Consider the following 26,602-nt stretch of genomic DNA (forward strand, 5'->3'; position numbering starts at 1 on the left):
AGCGTCAATGTCGTCTACATCCACAATTACTGTCACTTGATGCTCGACTGTTGTGGAATTTTCAGAAACTGAAATTCAGTCCTGGATTAGTTAATTTTCCACTGATATTAGATGTTGATTTGTAAGATTCCTCATTTAAATCCCATAACAGGAACCTGCTAGTCAGCAGGATTTTGCACCTTTATTTTGGCTGAGATGGTCTGGAAGCCAGAAACAGAAAATGTGAATGTGTCATTCATCATCAATGTTGGGCATGTAACTTTTAAAGTAATTTGTTATAGTTATAGTTACTTTCTGCCAAAGGAACTGAGTTAGTCACTGAATTAGGCTACTGCATTATAAAAGTAACTTATTACCAGGAAAAGTAACTATTGTTACTTTTTTTAATAAAATGCTCAAATATGTCAAATTACCTGGACTCACCCCCCCAAACCATTAACCATAACTCTCATTTATTCACATTCATTCACTCGTTTATCTGGAACTATCTGTCAGTTCCAGATAAACAACTTTTTTTTCCCAACTGGTTGATGGACTAAAAATAAATAGTATATAAAGAAAACAACGAGTCAAATAACGGCGAGTAACGGCACATTTGTCAGTAACTGTAACATCGTATAACGAGGGAAACAGTAACTTTTTTGCTTTTACTTTTACTTGTTACTGAAAAAAGTAGCACCGTTAGTAACGCTGTTATTTTATAATGTTATTTTATAACACTGTTATTCCCATCACTGTTCATCACATGCACCTGTAAACCATCAATGACATTTTACCAGAATAGGACAACTCAACATACACACAAGGAAAAAAGATAGACCTCAGAATGAATAGAAATAATACATACACAAGTTTAGTTTATAATGAACCTTGTGCAACATATAAAAGACTACAAAAAAAAGAAAACATCATTTCATCTATCCTTCTGTACTGCTTTCCCTGCTTCCTCTCCCCCTCTTCCCTCCCCATGTTAGACAACTGAGTAATGTCTCTAACCAGTTGTGCTGTGTCTCTCTTCACATCAGGCAGAAGAACTTTGCCCGAGGCATCGAGCAGCAGCTCCCAGATGGCATGGTGGTGGCATCGGTGCCCACCGAGGTTCAGTGCCACGAGGAGCTGTCGGACCCTGTGCCTGACCCAGAATACCTCACAGGTATGAAAGCATATTTCATAGCTCGCACCTGTCCACTACTGGCCTGTTGGTATTCCTCATTATTCAAAAAAAAAATGGCCAACAGTAAGTGTGACCTAACCCTGAGTACAATTTGTGTTGGTTCCAAATTATATTGAGTGTAGCTGGGCTCTGGTAGAGTCTTGTCTCTGCTCTTTGCAGGAGAATGTCTAGGTCATAGTGGGAGTGAAGTGCTCCTTGTTTGATATTACATTGTGTTTTGTGCTTGTAGTAAAATACTTACCATTCCCAGAGCATCCCTCTGTTTTAAAAGATACAGACCAATACAAATCTTTTCCAGACCAACTATGATATTTATGAACTATTCAGAATTTGATTTTCTGCTTAGTCCGACAGGACTGAGTTGCACTGTATCTATAGATCTTCTAAAACTTTTACCGAATTTTTTACCGTCATTCACTTTTTCTTATATGTTTTCTGAAAAACAGGATTGTCACTACACTAGAATTTGAATTTCAAACTCAATACCAACACCCAGAAAAATACTTTATACCATTTTCAATATATCAGGGGGAAAATGACAGAAAAGTACACTTATTTTCTTATACAACCGATAACATCAATGACAACATGATGGCAGCATCTCAGTTCATGAGCTACTGTATATCCTTCAGAGGCTGCACTTGAAGACTGAATGCGTTACAGCGGCTTGACCTGGAGCATCCCATTTCAGAGTTCTCCTTAAAATGCAGCCTTCATTTCCCCAATTTGAAGGTGGCAGCAGGGGGAAAAAAATTAGGACAATGTGTCTATGTTTTCCTTTATGTAATTTCTTTGTGTTTGTATTTGAACTGTTTGCGAATGTACTGCAGACTTCATCAACGCATTTGCAGACAGAAATCAGCTGAATGAGCTGCAGCTCTTGAGGTTGCCAGGCAACGGAAGCTGCGCTTCAGGTAGGCCTGTGAACGCAGTGGCCACTCCTCTGTTGACCCTGTGGGAGGGTCTGACCTGCAGAGGACAAAACCTTCTTCACTGTGTCCTCTGCAGGATGCAGTCCATGAATTGAGACCCAGCGTACTCTGAAGCCTTTCTCTGACCATGTGTCTTATATGTAAAATACTTCACAACAAAGTGTTCACCTTTTTGTTTTTGACTGAAACCGGTGTTTTTAGTCAGCTCAGTGAGGTGAATGTCAACTAGCATTCATGTGTTCAGCTGCTAGTGAAGCGAGTGTGTGCCGGCCTGTCTGCTGCCATGCTGCATGAAGTTGTGTGTCAGCTGGAGGTGAAGACAGCACTGTTGATGTGTAATCCGGTAATGGTTTTTAGTATTGATTAGTCTCTTTATTGTTTTAATTCATTTATTTAGTTCTTGACAACCCTAGTCCAACATTTCCTCAGTAAACACATAACTATATTATCACTGACACCATTCTGCCATACACTGCCTTCTCCAGCACCTCACTTGACACCTCTCCACCTGCACTTATTTACTGCAAGAATTTGTATTTGAAATTATCGGAGGTGTATGGGATGGGGCTGTGTGGTGGAATATGAGGCTCATGAAATGTGCCCATTGAATATGCAGAGTTTGTATAACTCCCATTAGTTTATTTGGTGGACGTCTTCTGCACATAAAGGTTAGGCATGACGGTATCTGTAAATCATCGATTTACAACATATTATTTTTCTTACATTATCAGCTTTTACAATATAAAATCAGTCGTCACAACTAAAGCATTACTAAACTTTGTGACAGATTAGTTCAGAAACTCTTAGCATTGGTTAAAAAGCAATAAAAACAGTGACTTGACGCCCAAGACGGGATGTGTTTACTTGATAAATAAAGCCAGTGAACCCCCAGCCTCACACAAAGTGTTTTTGTTGCACAAAGAAATGGGTTGTACCATCACTGTCTGAATTCATTAGTCGATGTCATTAGACGCCATCTCACTGTTCTCTTCATTACCAGCGCAGCTCATGGCAGCAGTGCTGGAGCAGCACAGCAAACAGAGATTGGGAATAAAAACGGAAGAGTAAATATCCTCTGCTTTCTGTTAACCAAGTGTTTCCAAGTGAGCGTCCACGATTCCCATCGTCCATCTCAAGGCATCATTATCTACTGAGTTGGACCTAACTTTTTTCTGTTATTTTACTCGATGTTTGAGATTATGTTGAACAGTCTTGGGTAGATGTTTGACCGACTACTTGAATAGGGAAGCAGATAGTTTGAGAGAAAAGTTGTCTGTAAAGAAGCACTCCAGTTTGACAGAAGTAGGAAATAGTATTTGCCTTTTCTAAGAATTTCAGTTGTAGAACTTGTTTTTTTTTGGAAGGAGCAGACATGTGTAATGGGGAGGGTACCCTCCAGCTCTGCCAGCATAGGTAATAACCTATTTCCTCATGTTCAGAGAGCAGTAGCGAGTGGTATAATAGAGAGAGTAAAATTAATCATTATATTTTAGCATATTTCCTGAAAATGCTTGATTCAGGCAGCCTGCTGGCTAAGTTTATTCCAGGCACCTGTGTAAGTGCTTGTGAATTGCCTTACAGTGGAAAGCAGCAGATTGCAGGATGGTCTTTATCGCTTGTTGTTGATATAACAGCAGAGATACGAGACCATTCAGGGCAGCAATTCAAAACTACATCATCTGAGGGTTGTGTCAGAGGTGATGGACAATCAAATGACGATGGCGCGGCGGTGGTTTCAACTGCCATTTATTGGAAACTTCAGAGGATATTAAAACCGCCTAATCTAAATGGATCTTCCGCCGTCACGTCCCCAAGCTCCTGTCCCCCTCCTTCCGTCCCCTTCTCTGCCCCCCCCCTGTCTGCCTGCACAGCTCAAACCTTTTTATCCCTACATTGCCCCTGGGCCCGCAGTGCACACGGCCCAGAACAGAGGCCAGACGTGGTGGCACTACTCCTCTCATGGCTCTGTGTCGGGGCCTTCTCTGCAGCAGTCGTGGGCTTTATTGAAGAATAATATCATGAAATGAGATACCATTTCAAAGCATCCAGCTGGGTGCCATAGAAGCACACTGGGTACTCTGGGGCACAGTGGTGCAGTTTTTCACACTTTTTCCCCAACCAATGCAAGAATTGAACGAAAGCCTGATGGAAGAAGAACATGCTGTAGTGGTCCACTGACAAGGATGTGGAATGATGTGAAAAGCAAAGTCTTGGCGTTACATTTGAATCAGCTGCTGTCTCGTTCTGCCATTCATACCCAGACTGGTTTTAACCGAGTAAAAATCCTCTGCTGTCATTAATGTTTTGTTTCATCAAAATTCACTCAAACTCAAATTCAGGAGGGCTCGCCTGGGAAAAAGCCTGATCCCTGCATAGCGGCCCTGAACAGCAGGCCCCGCTGATCTGTCTGTCCAATATTGATCTGTCTGTCTGCTGTTTCACTGTGTCGTCATGTACTGTATGTTGTCACTGGTGCTGTGGATGTTGTTGTGTATACCATTGTCTGTCTTGTGACGTATGTCCTTCATTGTGCAGTCTGTGAAAACAAATTTCCCCATGGGAGACAAATAAACTTAATCTAATCTTTAGCATGGTGTTCTCATAGAAAAAGTGATAAAAGGTAAATTGAGGCTGGAAACTGATCTGCTCCTCCTCAGTAAGAGAGGTGGATCAGGCCTCCTACCACGCCACTAGTACCAGGTCAAACCAGTGTCTTTCAAGATGTCACATGTTCCTCAGTCAGGAGTTTGGTGTCTAGAAAACGTGTTTGAACATTGCGCATATTTATTTGTTGTGTTAGTAGTTGTGCTAATGCAAATCTCCCTCCAAGGCCTGAAAGATCTTTATTATGGTTCTATTGATGCAGTTAACTTGTACGGGTGGTGCTTACATTTAAAGAGGAACTATGTACGTCTGGTTGCTTTTCCGCTGTTTTTCTAACCCTCCTCCTCGCCATGTGCATTCGTTTACAACAAAGATAACATTATACAATGTTACATGTGTGTAGTTTAACCTGCCATAAACAAATGATTACGGGTTACAGGGCGTGTTTGTGTTGTGGTGCACACAGAGACGAGAGCTGGGACACCAGGGTGGCAGCCCGATCTTTCCTCCATTGTCCCTCGTAACAAATTAAGCCATTTATTAAAACATCACAATTACTCCAAAGCTGTGTAATTAAAAGGTAGAAATGTAGCATATTTAAGCTACAAATCCTGCATTGTTCCATAGCCATAGCTATAGCTATAGTGGGTAACTTCTCTTGACTCCTAGAGTTATTCTAGTGACACAGACGGGGCGCTTCCATGTTGTGTCTGGCAGTATAGGCTTGGGTGCAAATGCAGGCAGCGGCAGCCGGTGCCGAATGTGGCGGAAGCTGCGATCACACATACATGAATAACAGTGGCGCGTATTCCCATTCGCAAAGGGGCGGGAAAAAAAGAATGCTGTCTGTGTGGCGAAGCAAATCCACATCTTAGCTTTGTGTGGAGTCGACCGTAGTTAACTTTTGCTGGCAAAGTTGCAGAGTCGGACGCGTGCGTGGTTCACCCCTTAACTGGAGTACTGTTATTGTTATGGACTAAATACAGCACCAAATTAATCAAAACTCATTGTAAGAATGTAGTTGGGCCAATGCAGAACATTGAGTTGTTTTTACTACTTACACATTACACACCATTTGTGTGAAGATTGAATTTTCATAAATTCCGATATTCACACAGTTTAGCTGTCAGCTGTAGCTGAGGACATGGTGCTGCACAGAATCACATCATTCAGCCTGTATGCAACTTTTTCTTTTATGACTTTTTTTTTTATACAACAGACAATATCTGACAATTGCTCTCTAACACTCTGTTGGATGGCGTTAGGAAAGAAGGATTTACCCTCCAGCTCTTTTTATATCTAAGATGTTTCCCAATAAATTGACAAACCGTTCCACTGTCCTGTCAGAAATTATGCAAGTATCACATAAATGCCTCATGAAAGCTGACAAGCATTCACTCAGTATCCATAAATGTACCCAGTGGTGCTTCAGGCATACTAAATGTGTTACATAGCAGAATTGATATTTTTCTCATATACTTATTTTTATACAAGATGTACCTGAGATCCCAGCAACAACTTATGATATAAAGCAGTCCAGCTGAATAACTGAAAACATGAATGCATTAACTAACACGTAAAAAAAAGTAAAAGTAAATCAAGACAGTGTATGAAAAGTCCCACTGCGAATATGACAGACCTTCACAAAGCCTTGTGTATTGTAGTCCTGAACAGTGAACTTCTGTAACTCTGTGTTCTCTGCCTGATGGGATTTTTTATTAAAAACTCTAAAATATAAGCGTTTGTAATCAGTATTTTCACATATAACAATAGGAAATTGCTCACACTTTGTGACAAATGAACAGAGAACTACCTGACTCTACTCTTCCCATCAGCGCTGATGAGTCTTTTTACAACTTATCGCCTGGATGTATAAACAGCAATTTTATTGTTGTGAACCTGCTGTGGAGAGCATTTAGATAAAGAGACTCCAACTGAGTGAAAATATTGCTCCATGTGTGCCGGATGCGCATTATGCAAATTGCCATTTCAATTAAAGAAAGTGATGACGTGTCAGAGGTGTGTTAAGTTTGTTTCTGCTGCCACCAAGTGACTAGAAAACCCAGTTTAATGCAGGTTTACCTGCAGTTGTTCCCAGTGTTGCTCCTTTTTTTTCATTCTATACTTGCACAATGAAATTATAAACTACTATAAGTAAGGTGGATGAGTTCAAGAGTGAGAATACACCAATTCATGATCTGCTGGGTTTACTGCATTCACACAACTCCAGTGAATGTTTCCTATTTGCAACACTCGCATCCTCCACTTTTCATTCTTGGCACCTGAAATGAGAACGATCAAGTTTTTGTCCCAAAACAGTTCAGGGCCAGAAAGTTTTTTGAAACGACTCACCAGCTGGCAACATAATCATTGAGTAACTGGGACTGATCAACAATCTTGTCACCCCCTACGTGGATATATTATGGTCATTATGTTCCGCGGGGCACTAACAGTCTTACTTGTTGGCCCTTTAAAACAGATGGCCCGTCACACGCTCATTGAATTCATTCTTATAAACATTTGCTACCTCTCAGCTGCATGACAGCAAGTTGTGCGAAGGCAGAGGAGAAACTTGTTTCGGCGCCCCAATCTCGGCCAAGAAAGTGGTGGCACGCACCTCCCGAAGTCACCCGGGGCATCTTCTCACCTTGCTGCACCTGTTCTCTTGGCCTCCACATTTCCACCGAGTGCACAAACACAAGCTTCCAACGAGGCGCTCCCTGGCACGCCGCCACCCCCGCCCGTCTCCTGGCAGCTCGTCAGCATTATCACTGCGCCTGCAGTTAATTGCGAGACTCAGGTAATTGTCCGTGGGGCGGACAGACGTGCAGAGGCGGCGGCGGCGAGCAGAACGTCTGTTGAGCCCGCGATGAACGCATGCCACCCTTCCATCCCTTGCTGATTCGGCCCAGCTCGGTTGCTACGGTCAGTGTATTTGTCACAATGTCAGCATTCCTTGTTCCAGCCTCCTCTGGCCCCTCACAGGGGTGAAATCATTCATCTTCCTATTCATCTGTGGGCTTGAAAGCCATTCATCATGAGGCCAGAGACCTCCATCAATTATTCCGATGGGAGAAAGAGTGAGGAAAGGGAGTTTTTTGAAAGGCAAATACATCTTGATTTAATTGGAAAGCAAGTATGCTCAAGGCTGCTAAGCAGATTTCCCCCAAGATGGAACCTGGGAGATATCAGAGCAGAAGAGAGAAGATAGAGAATGAAATATTAGGGAGAAAAAGAGACAATGGAGCAAGAGAGATGGACAATGGAATCGTAGAGGTTGAAAGAGAAAGAGAATAGCCAAAGACTAAAACTGGAGCCAACAAGTGGATGAATGACAGATGTTCCTCTGCAGGCAGTAGGAGAGCACAGCGGGGACGAGGGAATCCATTGTCGGAGGTCAAAAGGGCAGGAGGGGAGTCTCGACCCGTTCTCATCCTCCGATAGCAGCCATAATGACACTGCCTCTGCTCTCTGCAACACACACATCATATGTATGTCTTTGAACTGGTGTGTGTGTGTGTGCGCACACGGATGGAACACATCCAAGAACGCCAAAGGAGAAATCGTCACTCCTGCCAGTCACCACAGCTCTGCAGCCGCTCACCCCGTCGCCTGCCATCAAAGCTGCAGATTTCTGCTTATAGGTCTGGAGAAATAGCTGACACAAGAGTTTAGGTGTTCAGAGGAGAAGTTAGAGAAGAGAGAGACGGAGCTGGAGAGTGCTGCTGAGGATGTGTTTTGGAAGTTTGTACGTTTCATGAGGAGATGAGGGCAGCTACAACTAAAAGTGATACCAAACCCAACCCTTGTGTGCCTAGAAAGGAAATTGCTGTCCTTTTGGTCCCAAACCATTTGTCAATTACTTTGTGGCAATTTGATAAATTGCAAATTAGCGTAGTGACATGCACCACTAAAGCACAGTAGAAACTGATATGGCACAGGCCCTGGGGTCGTTTGTCTTGAAGAACAGCACTGTCAGGATATACTTTTAATACTTTTAACATTTGAGATAATTTTGTGCTTAGAATTTGTGTTTTCTCCTCAATTTGTCTTCTGATTTGTTATTATCACTTTCTAACACATGAGGTCAGGTTGGTCAGTGGGTGCATAGCAAGTTGGACACATAGGAGGAGTTTCATGGCCTGAAGTCAGTCTTGTCCCCTCCTTTAACCATAACCTACTCCCACTTGCTGTACTAATGCATGTTGTATTATGTAAGATTTGCACAGACAAGTTTTTCTGAATGGTCGAATATTAATATTCATGTGAGTTGTAGGCCAACACACTCTCCTAGATTCTATACGACTAAACCACAATAACAATAATTTGATGAGAAATGTATTCACTGGCTGAGCATTACTTAAAAAAAATGAAATACTACATTATTAAGGGATATGGGGTGGGTTGCTTTTGAAGATGTTATCTTCATTTTTTCATCAGTTCAGTTCAGTTTTTTTTTCTTTTGGCATAATTCAGTTTTTTAAACTTCATACAGTATGATAAGAGGCCTTTCACACCCCTGATATGCCCCCAAAAAGTATAGACTGCACTTAGTACTTGATATTTGATTAATATTCGCAGCAGACAACGGTCAGTTCTGTGAGGTAAGGCTCTTTTATTAATAGATTTTGTCTCCTTGTAACACAGTCGATTACATCACAGGAACATCTTGTGACTAGTCTTATGATTCTCAGATCGTGGTGTGTATTTGTGTGTGTGAGTTAGGTTGTGGAAGCTTTCATGGTTTTATATCATCACTGATCACCGCTGATCGTCTTTCACAGCGCGTTTTAGGCTTTTGAATATATGTGGGGCCTGGAAACACACTCGAGCTGAAATGTATGAAATCACTGTTGGATGAACTTCAAACTTTTCTATTAGAATTTGACTTGACATTTATGCTGAAAGGTTAAGACACAAAGTTAAATGCCAGTTGCTCCAAACTCAGCTCCTATCCATTAATAATACATGGTTATTGGTCCAGATTGTAGTTTAGGGTAATGAATATCTTTTCAATCTGCGTATATTTTAATATTTAGAGCCCTGATTAGATTGGAATTGATCACACAGTCCTGTGGAAGTGAGCCTCTTCATTTATTTCATTATCTTTTCTCCGCTCGGGCAGGCCGATTCGTCCTCATCAAGGTCATCCTTTGTGTTACTGTATTCCCCTCATCTTGTCATACTCAACCTGGCCTCTCCTTGGGTTCTGCCCATGGCCTCTCGGCGCACTCCCCCATGCTCCAAGCCTTTAGATATGTCAGCACCAAGATGGCACATAATCTATATTTTATAAGGCCTTGATATAATTGGTGGCAGTGAGGGAAGGTCATGCCTTCAGGGGCCCTCATCTTTCCCCCATTGGTTTTCAAGACATAATCCTCAAACAGCAGCCCTCTAGTCAAGATGTGGATTAGACACGAAGAGGCAGATGAGGCAGTTGACTTCGGTGTGACTGGTTTAAGGAAGAGCCGAGCGTCAGAGTGTGCCGGAGCACAGCAATTATTCAGCATGTATGTACTTTGAAAACATGCGGGGGCCATAATTTATTCAGCACCGAGACACATTTTGGAGTGAATTCTTAAAGGCGACAACAGTTGTGTCTCACGGGGCTGATTTGGTGTCAGGATCGTGAACGTAGCTGGCGTATTTTTGGGGGGTTTGGTGAGATTAAAGTAATTAAATGTGAAGTTTTACAGGAAGCCTCTGAATTATGTGTGAAGGTTTTTTTTTCTGAGATCAGCAGTTTTATTTTGGTTTACTAGCGAGCGACTATAACTTTTTATTGTTTTGTAGATGCTGATTGTGCTGATTTCATCTCGTCTGTCACCTCTCACAACCACTTCATTTCTTTACAGGAGCAAAGAGACACCTCATTATTTTTATTTTATTGCCGGTGGCCTATATTGAGCAACACTTTGAGCTTTCTATCTCTCCTGATACCAGTTTACTAGTGTAACTGTATCAATGATCTCATTATCTTTACACATTAAACATCAAACAGCAGACTAGGCAGTCATTTAAATGCAGTAATATTAAAAGCTATTACTCATTAACTGCTTATTGTTGCATATCAACTAAACAAACACAGTGTGACATCATTATGTGACTTTAATAAAAATGAGTTGGAAAAAGAATAGATACAATCAACAGTGTCAAAACAGTTACATCTTCAATTAACTCCACCTAACACACTGTCACTGTCTTTCACAGTCAATAAGAAACTAAATTCTCTGCAGTTTGTGAGTTTAGATTGCTGTAAATCCTGTATAGTTTCAGCTAAAGCTTCACTCAAGCGTCACTACAGTGCACTCAAATCACAAAATTGTTTTTTTTTTTTTAAATGTTGGGAATGACTGGCCGTGCGTGAGGATGACACACTGATTTTTATCTGCTGTCTCATCAGATTGAAACTTTAGAAAGTCACCCATATAGACTGGCCAGATACAGAACTTCAACGATGGTATGTGTGTTTTCCAACCTCAGGCTAGTGCATGATATCAACGAGCAGTGCCATATAACAGCTTTAGGCTCTTGAGCAATGTAGCATTTTTTTCCCCTCCTAAATTCTTAACTTTAGGGCATGTGACTCAAAATGTACTGTACTTGCATGCCAAGCCTGGGTGGTCACAGTAGATTAGATCTATGGAGGGGATCAGAACACTACATGCAAGTATTATCCTGAGTGATGAAGTTTCTGCTTGTTGAATGTAAAGAAAGTTTCAGTCGCTTTAAAAAAAAAGAAAATCTAAGATTTTGTTCAGATTGTTTTGCAGTCGTGTAACAAGTAAGCAGCAAATGGATTTTGGATGGAATGTAATAGCTGGCAGGTTTATAGTGTCCGTTTTAACATATTTATTGCATTAATCACCACATTTCCAAACAGCAGCGGGAGGCACCAAGAGGTGGTTGAGGTGGATGTCAGGCACAGGGAGCTCCCAACTGTCATACCAGAGATTTATGCCACATCATATTGTATACACAGGTGAAACTCTTGAGGTGGACTTTAACTCATTGAGTGCCAGACCTTTTAGAAAATGGTCAGTGCCATGTGCCAGCGTTTTGGGGCATTTTGAGTAATATGTCAAGACCCAGAAGAATATTTTGTACTATGACTCTGAAAACACCAAACAGCTCAAAGGAAAGAGGAGACTCTCTATTTAACTAGGGAAAAAACCATTTGTTTGTACCTTGTTCCATTCTTGATATATCTTAAGTTGAATAGAGCCTGGTTGCACCAAAAAGACCACTTTTTTTCTAGAAAGCTGAGAAAAATGCATTTTTGTGAAAGAGAGTCTCTCAAGAAAAATAGTGATTTATCCGTTTTAATTTTGGCTTCAAAAACATGTAAGACATCTGAAAATTTCATTTCACATGTTTTTTTAGCCCCCCCCCCCCCCCCACACACACACACACAAAAGACAAAACAAAAAACAAAACAACAACAACAACTCAAATACAACAAGTACGAGCGGTTGCTGCCCCCTCAGCCTCTCCTACGCCCCCCTCCCCCTCCACCCCCTCCCCTCCCCTCTCCTCCTTCTCCTCCTGCTGCTTCCCCTCGTCTCTGAAGTAGGGAGGGAGACGTCGTGGCGTCTTCAGTCTCTCTGCTGGACGCGGCCGCGGCAGCGACTCACCGCGCTGATCTCTCGGTTCGTCGTCACGACGTCGGTTTACAGCAACGCGATCCGCCTCCGCTTTCGCTTCTGCATTTTGGTGCTGATCATCTGGATCAGTTTAGCTTTCCTGCCTCCTCTGATCACTTCATGCTGGAGCTATGCTAATAGCATTCGTAGCTAAGCTTTCCTCCAGCTCCACATTACACTTGTTCCAGGCTCTGCCCGTCGTTTTTCTCTAGAAATAGAAACTTTTTCCGACTTTGTTATCTCTGTACCGATCGCGCTCGTCTTCTCCTTCTTCTTCACTTCTTGCTCTGATCTACAGTCTCGTTCGTTCTACACATCCCAGAAGCCCCAAAATTACTCACAGTGGCCCTCATTTATGAAACTTGCGTACACCAAAAAAATGGGTGTACACCAAATTCACCGCAAGGATCGGCATTTATTAATCTGAGCGTGAGCGTACGGTATGCACAAATCTCACGCCAGCTCTGACCAGGTGTACGCACATTTGGAACCAGCGTAGAACATGCAGGCAGGAGTGCTGCTGTGTCAGAATGATTATTAAACCATAATCTAATAACGCAGCGATGTGGACCACATGTTGTTGTTGTTTATATTGATAAAAAGTTAAAAAGTAGCCAAAAAAGAGAAACGCTACAACCAAGTCCGTGTTGAAAATTTAACTCGACTTTTATTTTGAGCAACTGAGATGAATTAAAAACCACGACGTGACAGATGCTCGTTAATCAGCTGTGTAAACAGAAACAGTCAATGACAGACAGACCTGTTATTGTAGATCACACACACAAACTTCCAACATCTCCTGCACCAGAGCATGACCGGACGGCTCCTCAGTCTCTCTCTCTGCCGGACACCGGAGCCGGCGGGGGGGGGGGGCGCTACCTGTCCGGTAGGTCAGGTCCAGCTGATCTCTGCGGCGGAGTGTTTTTTTTTTTTTCCCCAGTCACCGGGACCTGTCAGCGGGAGATCGGGCCGGTGTTTCACATCCCTCCATCAGCCGAACCATGCCAGTGGTGCTGATGGTCATAAAGTCGCATTCGCAGCAGTAATATGCCTATGATTCCTCCTCAGTCACTTGTGTTTAGTAAACTGCAGGAGCATTTCATGAGGTCGCTGGGTTTCCTGACGTGGTCGGTGACACGTGCGTCTGCAGCCTCCATCCACCGGGATGACGCTTATCAATCACAAAAACTATCAATCTATCAATGTCCAGATATTTAATGTTGCCGCCCTCTCCCTGTTCAACGCGGTAACGCCAGTAAAGTCCCTCTTCTTGGCCGTCTTCCGTGTCTGCATGACGTAAAAGGGGCAGGGCGACGCCTCTAAAGCAGGAATATATCGGGGCGTGACATTTAAATTACGCTCGTTTTCAGCCGCCGGATTTATCAACACCACGCCAGTTCTACGCCGAAATCAGCAGCGTACACACTTTTAGTAAATCACACGTGACACTTGGCGTACACTGATATTTACACCAGAATCTACACCAGATCCTGCGCAAGTTTGATAAATGAGGGCCAGTGTGCGCGAGAGCGTCCCCATTTACCAGCCGCAGAAAAGTTCATTTGACGTCTATGGACGTCAATGGCACTCAAGCGTTGGATTTTGATTGACGTCCATAGACGTCAATGGCACTCAATGAGTTAATATAGTACTTCTACAGGCTGTGACCTAAAGATTGTTGCACCCATGTCATGGCCACAGGCCCAAGGTGTTAAGACTCCACATGTTTACATATTGACCACGTTCACATGAGAGTTTTAATTCCGAAACAAAATAAATTAATTCTGAATAAGAATGAATTCCGCTTTAAAAAGACCATGTAAACACCTAATTCCGAATGAAAATGATTATTCGGAATAGAATTTAATTCTGAAGTACAGTAAGTGGCTGGTTTATTCTGATTTTAAATCCGAATTAATTAATTCCTAAATCATGTAAACGTTTATTCCTCTTAAACGTAATTCCAGTCGTTCTACACGTGCGTCTTAACTGACTTGACGCTCTCTGCTCTGTGTGTAGTGTTGAGGTGATAACGTAAATACGTAAAAAAGTATGTCCCCTGTCCAACCAGAACCCTTCCCAACCCCCATACGTTAAGCGGAATTAAATAAAGGAGTTTGAACGTGTTTTCCATGTAAACCTCAATTCGGAATTACTATTTCCATGTAAATTGAAGGAGAATATTTTAATTCCGAACTATATAATCCGGGATTATGAATTCCAAATTAAAAAAACATCATGTAACCATGGCCATTGTTGGCTGTTTTTGTGTCCCTTGCGTGTTGTGCAGAAATGTTGTGATGTGTTTCATGATGACAGTGATGACAGTGATGACAGTGATGACAGCCACAAGTCAGAAGGACAGTCGGTGTAAGTGTTACTGGAGCTGAAGCTGTGCCAGTAACTTTCCTGTGTGGCTTCTCTTGAATAGAGCCATTAAACATCTCCACTATTGGTGGAAAAAAGTCAGTCATCCCTTGGATTTAATAACTGCCTGAACTTCCTTTGGCACCACTAACCTCAAACCAGCTCTTCCAGTAGCTGCTGGTTTGATCTGCACAATGTTCGTGAGGAATTCGGGATCATTCGTGTCGGCTCAGCTCAGACATAATTTTGAAGGTATCTGGCGGGCAGCTCTCTTCAGATTATTCCACTGCATCTCTGATGGATTAAGGTCCTCGGCTCTGACTGGGCCACTCCACCAGGTGGATTTTCTTTGTTTGAAGTCATTATATAGTAGATTTACACTGGTGTTCAGGGTAATTCTCTTGCTGCATCACTCACCCACCCTGACATTATCCTATAAGGGACCGTGATAAACTTGGGAATTCATCTACTCCACGATGATGGCAAAGCCCCAAATCACAATTCTTCCTCTTGCCTACTTAACCATGTTGGTATGCTACATCCTCTGGTCCTCCAAGACAATTCAACCTTAGCATCATAAATCCACAAACCATTTTCTCAGTGGTGTTGTGGAGAGTCAAGCTGTTCTTTGGCAAACCTCAGCCATGCAATGATGGTTCCTTAGAGGACAGCAGCTTCCTCCATGCTGTTCTTACATGGACTCATGGGCTTGGACTTCATCAGGTCTAATGATTCCTTTAAGCATTTTGCTGATTTAAAGTGATTTGTTGTTACATGATTAAGATTTGAAGCCATCATAGCCAGCATCTGTGAGCGAGTTAAATCATTTAATCTATATCCAGTTTGTCTGAGAGTGGACTGATGAATATACCATTTCAGTTCTATGCAATTCAACAGTTCTTGTTTGTAAATCCTCTGAGATCTATAATTTTGCACGGAATTATTCATTTCAGCTTCTTGTGAGTCGCAAAATCAAAATCTTTAAATGGGTTTTATGAGCTGAAGTAGCTCTAACCCACACCTCCAATTTGGTTCCATTGATTTGACTACAGGCGACTAACAGCTGCCGCCAATTAGCCTTTGTTACTCATTAGCTGCTTCACACATGTTTTTTTATTTTGTACAAAATATATTCTGTGAATATTTTAATGATGTGTTGACTGTGGACAAGAACAATATAATACTTGGTGTTTTTTTTGTTAAAGTGGATTTTGCTTGTTCTTAGTAAGTAGTGAGTAAGTTGAAGATTTGACCATATTTTCAAACCAAGATTCAACTTGTTTGGTGAGCATGTATGTGTATCCATTCATTCATCCATTTTCTATACCGCAAATCCATGCAGGGTCATGGGGGGCGGCGCCAATCCCAACAAAAAGGGTGACACCCAGACAGGTCGACATATACAGACGAACACTCACATTCACACGTATGGGCAATTTTAGAGTCACCAATCGTCCTTGGAGAATTTTAGTCTTGGTTTATAACAAACAAAAGACAAACTAACAACAAAACAAAACCAAAACAAATCAGGACAGAGTTCGTATTATAACTCATATTATAACTAAATAGGCCAGACATGCAGATTCTACAATACGTCATTGAATTGCCCTATAGGTATTAATAATATTGGATTTATACGTTTTTTTGAATCGGTAGATTGAACATACAACTCCACACCAATAGACCCCATGCCTGGGAGCCAAGAACCTTCTTGCTAAGGGGCAATGTGCTAACCACCTCAGCACAGTGCTGCCCTCAGATGTGTATCTTGTGCTGAAATGACATTATGTAACCATTTGTATAGTTACAATCACAAAGTGCAAACTAAGTAGCTGCTGCAGCAAATTCCTCCTGGCAGTATTATGATTTACTAAAGAGGATTCTCACAGAAAAGGAGACAGAGCCTCGCTCCCTGTTTGCTAGTAGTCGTCACAGCAGATAGGTAATGTGTTTGTTGATTGTGGCAGTTCCAAGTGATTATGAAGTGACTGTGTACAAGTCCTTTGATAGATTTTGAGTTAAGTTTATATCCATGCAGGAAGGGAAAGGAACTGGTGGGACCTGCAGTAGTAATTCAGGGCAGATGGAGGATAAACGATGAAATACCATCACGATCCTCTGCAGAACCAGTCTCTTTATCAACAGCTCCTGGAGTTGTTCATCTTCAAAGGTTGGTGAAGGGCATCTACAACCCATCATTTCACCAGCTTTGTCATCACCTCCTTCCCACTCGCCTCCACTCCCGCCCCTGGGGGGGGGGGGGGGACACACACACAAAGCAGTTATCGCTCCTATAACTTCTGCTCCTTTCCTCCGAGCGATCAGTCGGCCTCACATACGTACACCACCGTCCAACGTCAACGCACATACTTTGTTTCACACATGCAGAGTCACCACAAACAGCTGCGGTTCCAACACCTACACCGTGCTGCGCTTTGACCTGTAGAATCGACTGCACTTTAGCCACACTTCCCCGCCGAGGGGCCTGCAGCATCGTAACACTTCATGTCACTTCACTCTGTGGACTTGACTAGTTTTATGCTTTGTCAGTCTCCGTGGGTCTCTCTTCCTAAGTGCTTCCCCGTCTTCTCCACTCCCCCCTTTCTCCCTGTCAGTCTGCGTTAGGGTTTTTCTCCATGATGGCATTGTTGTTGAGCATCCAGCCAAGTCCATCATGACTGAATACTTGAATGAATGAATGAATGCATACGGTACAATAGAATACTATACTGTGTGTTTGTGACAAAAAATGAGATGGATCAATTTTTGAGTGACTTGCTGTTGGTTTTACTGACTCAGTTCCCTTTTACTGTTATTAGGGCCACGGGCCATCGCACCGGGCACTGGTCCAAACGTGCGGTCTGATCGGGATCGGTATGCTATTACTTTTCTCAACAGTCTACGAATTTTTCGCGAAAAACTGCTCAAAATTTTGCATTGAAGTCAATGGGACGGGCGAAAAAAAAAGAGCGAAAAAGACCAATCATTGGAGTTTAACAAACGTCTACTGCTCAGGTATACTTTCACCTAGAGACTTCATTTAAACTTTAAACAGTAGACACAAGTCTTGTGTATTGTCGTATTACTCCACGTTTTGATAGGTCATATAGTTTTTGATCAATCCCTGTTCAGTGACCATGATCATTTTTGGAGAAATTATGAGATTATAATGGGTGTGTATTGCACGGAATGTTCGTGTCAGAGTGTGTGACATCATCGGTTAGAGTGGGAGAGATGCCAGAAAAACTCCAGATTTTTTCTCTTTCCACACCCGACCCGGCCACAATTTACACTCTACACACATAATTTTTTCAGAATTTGTAAGACAAACTTGTTATCTCTCATGTCATGTGCTCAAAATATCAGAGAGACTTACATAATTTACAGAATAAGCCTCTGTGTGCGGCCACGTCTGTCTCTGCTCCTCATTGACTCCAATACAAATATTTTCTGAGAGAAGCAGAACGGACTGATGTTTTAAAACTGCCAGCCTCTCCAAAATATTTACTGTAGAAACACCAAATCGTACCAAATTTTTCAGGAAGTCCAGAGCAACGTGATCTGTGTTTTGTTCTGATAGGAGTTACCGTTTTGTCACAGTAAGCCTAAATGTGAGACCGGTGCAGAGGCAGAAAATCGCTCTTTTTCTCCACATTTCTGTCTGTCTCAGCCTGGGGGGGCCCCTATCGCCGTGGTAACCTCTGATCCTCAGGCCAGAGCTCGTTAACTTCATAAACAATCCACCTGGCGCTCGTTTAAATGTTTATAAACACAGACACAGCTAAATCAGACTGACACAGGATGCAGCTCATAACATGTGTCAAGTCAGTCACACACAGACTCTAGAGCCAGCTTCATGTGATTACAGTTACACACACACACATCAAAACACACAGGTAACATACAAATGCGCGCGGAAGCGCGCACTCCTCTCCCACACTCTAACACACACACACACACACACAGTTAACCTAATGTGGTTACAGCTCCTCCATATCAGTGCTTATAGAAAGATGATCATGTGTCTGATCAGCTCTGTCTTGACCTTAAGATCGTGGGTTTGATTCCCATGTTGACAGAGATGGCAAAACCGGCAGTAGCCCCGTGGGCCTTTCAAAATTTCCCGAGAGGAAATTTTCTAGTTTCTGTTTAGGCTCCCAACACTCTCACAATGGAAATATTTTGGTCCATTACTGCTGTTATTCTGGGCAATTAGTCAAATAAGTGCTCCAGGGACTAGACTGAAGGACTCAACTCAGACTTAAATATGCAAGATTCACTCCTGCCAAATGTATTTTCTGGCTGGCAGCAGGTGGTGGTGATGTCACTTCATTCAGAGCTTCATTCATTGTTGCATTTGCAAGGCAGGAGGTCATACACCCTCTGAGCAGCGGCATGTCTTCAAGGCAGGTTGGAGGCTGCAGTGAGTCATTTTTTGAAAGCAGCTAGATGGGTTGGGGCTAGCTGTTTAGCATGCTAACTTCATTAGAAGAGAAGATGCGATGGAGACAATGGGCCTCATTCACCAATATCTTCTTAAGAACCTTCTTAGATTCTTTCTTAAGTTGTTCTTAACTCATTGAGTGCCAGACCTTTTATAAAATGGTCAGTGCCAGGTGCCAGCGTTTTGGGGCATTCTGAGTAATATGTCAAGACCCAGAGAGTATTTTGTACTATGACTCTGAAAACACCAAACAGCTCAAAGGAAAGAGGAGACTCTCTATTTAACTAGGGAAAAAAACATTTGTTTGTACCTTGTTCCATTCTTGATTTATCTTAAGTTGAATAGAGCCTGGTTGCACCAAAAAGACCACTTTTTTTCTAGAAAGCTGAGAAAAATGCATTTTTGTGAAAGAGAGTCTCTCAAGAAAAACAGTGATTTATCCGTTTTAATTTTGGCTTCAAAAACATGTAAGACATCTGAAAATTTCATTTCACATGTTTTTTCATTGTACAAAAAAAAAAAAAACTAAAATACAACAAGTAGGAGTCTTACTCTGCAGAGTGATGCCTGCTCTCCTACTCCTCCTGCAGTTGCTGCCCCCTCACCCTCTCCTAACCCCCTCCTCCCCCCTCCCCTCCTTCTCCTCCCCTCTCCCCTGCTGCATCCCATCGTCTCTGAAGGAGGGAGGGAGACGTCGTGGCGTCTTCAGCCTCTGTGCTGGACGCGGCCGCGGCAGCGACGCACCGCGCTGATCTCTCGGTTCGTCGTTACGTCGGTTAGACAGCAACTGGTGAAACTGACTCCGCGATCCGCCTCCGCTTCGGCATTTCGGTGCTGATCATCTATCAGTTTACCTTTCCTGCCTCCTCTGATCACTTCATGCTGGAGCTATGCTAATAGCATCCGTGGCTAAGCTTTCCTCCAGCTCCACGTTACACTTGTTCCAGGCTCTGCCCGTCGTTTTCCTCTAGAAATAGAAACTTTTCCCAACTTTTTTTATCTCTGTACCGATCGCGCTCGTCTTCTCCTCCTTCTTCACTTCTTGCTCTGATCTAAGTCTTCTTCGTTCTACACATCCCAGAAGCCCCAAAATTACTCACAGTGTGCGCAACAGCGTCCCCATTTACCAGCCGCAGAAAAGTGCATTTGACGTATATATACGTCAATGGCACTCAAGCGTTGGATTTTGATTGACGTATATATACGTCAATGGCACTCAATGAGTTAAGAAGTTCCTTAAGAAAACCCTACGTCAGATTCATCAACGCGTTCGTAAGCCTCAGAATTGTTCGCAGCTGTGTTCCTACTTGATGAATGCCGTCTCCTCGTAAGTTGAGGGCGTGTGCCAGGTGAGTCTAATTAACATAGGATTAGCATAGGTAACAGCCCCATCAATGCCCGTAAAAGGGCATGAGACTGCAGGGCCGTGTGCAAACAGAACCCACAGGCACTGAGCAGAGAAGGTGAAGTGAGAAAGAAAGTTGAAATGCTCAAATGAAAATCTGGGAGGGAGCACCAGACTCCAAACGTAAAAAGAACTTAAGTAGTGAAGTGGCGCTACTGCGGCAGGAATGAAACAAAGAAACAAACAAAAAGCTTATATTTAGTTTATATTTTTATATTTATATTTAGGCTATATTTAGTAGCGTCAGCAGTGGATGCAGCTCTTCGGTTGTTATCAGAGAGACCACACTCTCACGTGAGCCATCATAAATATCATCATATTATCACATATGAAAAAAAAATCTGTTGTGTGTAGTGTGAACACTTACTGTAAGTGCACTGTTGCAGCCCGCAATTAGGAGAAAAAAAAGCATATCGGCAGCTGTATGTTGCGCACAACAACAACAAACAACACATTTACCCCCCCCCCCCCAAAAAAAGAGAAAAAAAAACAACAACTGATATGAATTAAGTGTCTATAATGTGACTGCAATGATTTGTCAATTATTATTATTAATATATATGATTATTAAAAACATCATAAAAGATAAGAAAATAATTCTTATTCAAATCATATAATATCATAAAACTGCAGAACAGAAGAAAACGCTATAATCGGTTCTTTTTGCAGAAGTCTCAGCACTTAAAAGTGCGTAAGTATACTCCTGACTGTTCGTAGATTTTGTTCTTAGTTAAGAACAAATTCTGGATAAGAAAACATTCATGAATGCCACAATCTTCGTAAAAACTTTGTAAGTAGGACTTAAGAACAAATTTGTTCTTAAGAACGGTTCGTGAATGAGGCCCTATGCTTCCTGCTGCTGGACCTGTTGGTTACCAAAGGAATGAAGGTCGATGTTGATTTTGTAAAGTTTCTTTTTGACTAATAAACTGCTAGTAGCTATCTAGCAATAGCAAAACTTTGAAATGCTCCCATTGGCCAAACTTCTCCCTCACAAAAACCTTGTTTATATTGTATTATATTTTTTTCTTTTGACAAATATGTTTTTGTAGAAAATGTGTTGCCATCTGAGTTATGCTTCTTGGCAACACTTTGTCATCCTGTGCAGTTTTAAAGCTTTATACAGAAACACATAAGTAAAGGTTAGGGAGGGAAAGGTCATGGTTTTTGGTTAAATATTTAAAGTGTAAATATGCTGCTTGCCTTGACCTTTTCAGTCTTTCTCATCACTCATCTTGCTCTTAGCTGAGACTCAAAGCTTTTTTGTGATTTGGCAAACCTCAGAGTTACAGATTGGACATTTTTACTGTCTTTCTTGCTCTATACAGGGAAATACGCTTTTTGTTTCCTTTTTTTGCTGCAACTGATATTTATTTTCCATGTTTATCAAAGGGAAAAAAAAATTCTGCAAAGGTTTAGTGGTAGAATTAAATGTAGAGATCACAGCAGTACCTGCACAGATTAAATGCCTGGGGGCAGTTGCTAACTGGATGACAAATGGCAATATTAAACGTAAGACTCATGAAGGACATGGGGACTGCATGTTATACATGATTAGAAAATGGAATTTAAAAGTAGTTTTACTTCCTTCAATGAGTACATTGTAACCGTATAAAGAGTAAGAGCCGGAGCAGCTATTAAGATATGAAGAAACACAAAAGACAGGCAGCCTGAGGGGGAAGAAAAGAAGAAGAAGAAAACTCAGTGAGTTTAAGGAGAACTGTGGAACACGGCTGTAGTTTCATGCCAAGGATCTCTGAACGGAAATAGAACCAATTAGGACAGTGAAAATGGCTGATGTAGAAAGCAGTAACAAAACCAATACACCAGTCGCCAAGTCTTGATCGGGACTTCAAGGTGGGTCAGAGGAGACTAAAATTAGAAATCAGGGCCTGAATTATTCTTGAGCTGCAGAGTATCAAAAAACTAGAAAATTTCCTCTCGGGAAATTTTGAATGGGCCGCGGGGCTACTGCCGATTTTGCCATCTCTGTCAACATGGGAATCAAACCCACGATCTTAAGCGCAAGACAGAGCTGATCAGACAGACACATGATCATCTTTCTATAAGCACTGATATGGAGGAGCTGTAACCACATTAGGTTACCTGTGTGTGTGTGTGTGTGTGTGTGTGTGTGTGTGTGTGCGTGTGTGACACCAACAAGGTTTAACTTTAAAACCAGATTAAATCATGGTTTAAGTTTAAATTCTGTTGCACGTTAACTGTGTTTTAATCACATGAAGGTGTGTGTGTGTGTTTGTGTGTGTGTGTGTGTGTGTGACTGTAATCACATGAAGCTGGCTCTAGAGTCTGTGTGTGTGTGTGTGTGTGTGTGACTGACTTGACACATAGTTAGTTAGTAGCTGCATCCTGTGTCAGTCTGATTTAGCTGTGTCTGTGTTTATAAACATTTAAACGAGCGCCAGGTGGATTGTTTATGAAGTTAACGAGCTCTGGCCTGAGGATCAAAGAGGTTACCACGGCGATAGGGGCCCCCGCAGGCTGAGACAGACAGAAACGTGGAGAAAAATAGCCATTTTCTGCCTCTAAACCGGTCTCACATTTAGGCTTAGCATGACAAAACGGTAACTCCTATCAGAACAAAACACAGATCAACGTTGCTCTAAGGACTTAATGAAAATTTCGGTACGATTTGGTGTTTCTACAGTAAATATTTTGGCGACGCTGGCAGTTTTAAAACATCAGGCCGTTCTGCTCCTCTCAGAAAATATTTGTATTGGACTCAATGAGGAGCAGGGACGGACGTGGCCGCACTCAGAGGCTGATTCTGTCAATTCTGTAAGTCTCTCTGATATTTTGAGCACATGACATGAGAGATAACAAGTTTGTCTTACAAATTCTGAAAAAATTATGTCTGTAGAGTGTAAATTGTGGCCGTGCTGACAGTTTATCCAGAAAAAATACATAATGTTTCTTCACTCTCTCCCACTCTAACCGATGATGTCACGCACTCTGACACGAACATTCCATGCAATACACACCCATTATAAACTCATAATTTCTCCAAAAATGATCATGGTCATTGATCAGGGATTGATCAAAAACTATATGACCTATCAAAACGTGGAGTAATACGACAATACACAAGACTTGTGTCTACTGTTTAAAGTTTAAATGGAGTCTCTAGGTGAAAGTATGCCTGAGCAGTAGACGTTTGTTAAACTCCAATGATTTTTTCCGCCCGTCCCATTGACTTACATGCAAAAAATTTGCGCAGTTTTTCGCGACTATGTCGCGAAAAATTCGTACACTGTTGAGAAAAGTAATAGCACAGCGATCCCGATCAAGACGCACGTTTTGATATATAATATGTCCTGCAACTCGCAGGACTAGTAGCGCATCGAAATCTGGCCGGAAGTGGAAAAATAACTAGAAACAGCATTTCCTAACGGAACATGCGTGTGAATGCTGAAACCCAATGCTGAACCATGCTGAATTAGCAGAATAAATTGACAAAGACATGCGGAATGGCATACAAGAAACATGTCCATGGAAGGAATTGAACCCACAACTCCATGAGTGGTAACCTAACACACTAACCATACGGCCACAGAGAACCTGAGTTACAATGAGCTTTATACTATGAGGAATCAAAGACTGTCCAATGACAGCTGAATAATTGGAATCAAAACTCAAGCAATGATGTGAAATGCCTGAGGCAGGAATCGAACCTATGACCTTATGATCATAAAGCCTTTACTCTGCCACTCGGCTACAGAGAGCACACTGCTTTCAAGACTGTTGTCATTCATTGTAATGTGATGATGTGCTGCAAACTGGTATGAGTAATCAAGCAGATAACAAACACCTGTAACCAATTGAAGGCGGGGGAGGAGAGCAGAATTCAACATAACATAACAAGAATTCTTCCCTTGGATTCGAACCAGTGACCTTGGGGTTGGCAAACAGCCACCCTAACCCCTACACTACAGTGGAGTTGTGCAAAAGAGGTTGAGACTTTGATGAATGTGAGATTTTTCAATGATGCTTAAAAAAAAAGTAAGGAAAGTGCAGAAATTAGCCACACCAAGCAAGAAGAGGACTTTTTTGTGACCTGTGACTATTTTTTGGTGAATTAAAATGAATTAAAAAGCACTTAACAGCAAGTTACAAAGTTGAGCTCCTTCTCCTGCTGCAGAGCAGAGAGCTCCCTGGCTGCATTTAAAAAATATTTTAAATTATTATCTAAGAATGGAAGAATGAAGAATGGAATGGAATTGTTTGTTTGTGTATGTGTGCATGTGTGACTGTGTGTGAGTGTCTGTGTGTGTCTGTGTGAGTGTGATACCTGTGTTTGTGCGTGGACATCCTCTGTCAGTCTGGTTTATCATGTGTGTGTGTGGGGCTGTGTTTAAAAACATCTTAACGAGCGGCCAGGCTGCACCTGCACTTGTTCTATTTATAGACTTTGATAACGAGCTGGCCCCTACAGCTGGACCAACTGCACACAGAGCAGAGCAGAGCAGAGAGATTTGAGCTCTGAGCAGCTTCCCAAAACAGCCCAGAAAAAGAGAACCGTAACTCTTATCAGAATGTGGCCATGTGACTACTGGGGCAAGGAGACCTTCCTGAGCACATTGATGTGCATTAAATGTTTGTAGGGCAAAAACTTTTCTCAGGGTCGCAAGGTAGAAAAGGGGGGCATTTCTGCTTTTCTAAAAAAATCAGCTCCTACTTTTATATTGAAGTGGATGAGCCACTGGAGCGGGTCTAGCTGGACAATTAGGCTCATAGAGACAATTCTGTAAGTGTGTCTGCTGTTTTGAGCACATCAGATGAGACACGACAAGTGTGGCTACAAACCAGTGAGGAAATCATGTGTCTAGAGTTTAATTTGTGCAGTGGCGTAGATGACGTAGGGTTGGTGGGTTTTGTAAACCCATGGGCCCTCTTGTGGTGAAATCCTGCGGCCCCCCCACACACTGCCGAGGATTTAAATTTTTTTTTTAATTTTTTGGTTTAAATCAGGGGCGGGCTGGTCATAGGGAGGTTCGGGACGCGGTTGACCGCGGCTGCCTTCCGTCGCAGCGGCAGGTAGCACAGAGTGTAACATCAGACTGGGTCACTGCATTATGTTGCATATTAGGGGGGGATACGAGCGGGCGCGGCCCCTCCCAATTTGAGCTGATCCATGCGTCTATTACATCAAATTAAACAACAGAAGCTGGTCTACAACGTGTAAAAACCATGTTTTTATAACCCAAACACACAGCAAACACTACTCAAATAAACAGCTAAACATCAAACTTCATGAAGCACCTGTGTGTGGACCCAGTCGCCACATTTCTGGCTCGTATACTACTGTGCATTATGCAAAACAGTAGGCTACACAGCTACCGCTCATATGAAAGGGCTACAAAGATTGGAACGTTACATAGCAGCCGCGGCTGCGCAGCAGCAGGCAGAGAGAAGACAACAACCAGCAAAGTCCAGCACACACAGACACTGCTTGACCAAAACATGGTTGTACATTTCCTCTTACCTTTGCTGTTTTGCCGTGAAAAGTTTGTTTTATGGGTAAATCCCATAGACCAGGGGTGCTCATTACGATTGGGTCGATCGCGTGATGAAGAACAAAAAAAAAAGTATATTTAAAAAAACACAGTTGTCTGGACAGCAGGCATTTTTCTCACAACCGACCTCAAAAGCGAGGGCAGGCCAGGTCCGCCGAAGCATCATTCCGGGTGAGTCACGCTCTCCGCCCGTTGTGTTTGTTGTTACTCCGCTCCACAGAGCACATGGCTACTTAATTATGCACGTGCTGACCATATGGTTGTGCTGAGGCATTCTGGGGGAGTATGAGGTGTTCATGTCTGCACCATTCTTGGGTCCGGTGTGATTTATCAATGGAATATTGCGGAGAGGTGTGCGTATGCACAGCTTGATCAGTGTTTCCCACTCACAGAAAAAAAAAAAAAAAAAAAGTGTTTTTTTTTTCCTCACGTGTGTTTACGTGCGGTGCGCACGCACACGAGAGAGGCGGCAGGTTGAGAGGCTGACTGGCGGAGA

General features: G+C 42.4%; 1 protein-coding gene across 6 annotated transcripts in view; it reads left to right on the forward strand.

The window, feature by feature from the left end:
* astn1 (astrotactin 1) overlaps window positions 1–26,602 on the forward strand; it is an 840,736-nt gene that overhangs the window by 420,875 nt on the left and 393,259 nt on the right. For all 6 annotated transcript variants that reach the window (XM_085804088.1, XM_085804090.1, XM_085804091.1 and 3 more), the window contains one exon: window positions 1,026–1,153. In XM_085804088.1, the coding sequence (XP_085660214.1) occupies window positions 1,026–1,153 (128 nt within the window). The remainder of the gene's footprint in view (window positions 1–1,025; window positions 1,154–26,602) is intronic.

The sequence above is a fragment of the Trachurus japonicus genome, chromosome 17 (assembly GCF_045865225.1).
Source record: "Trachurus japonicus isolate A0001 chromosome 17, Traja_1.0".
In the NCBI taxonomy this organism is placed as follows: domain Eukaryota; kingdom Metazoa; phylum Chordata; class Actinopteri; order Carangiformes; family Carangidae; genus Trachurus; species Trachurus japonicus.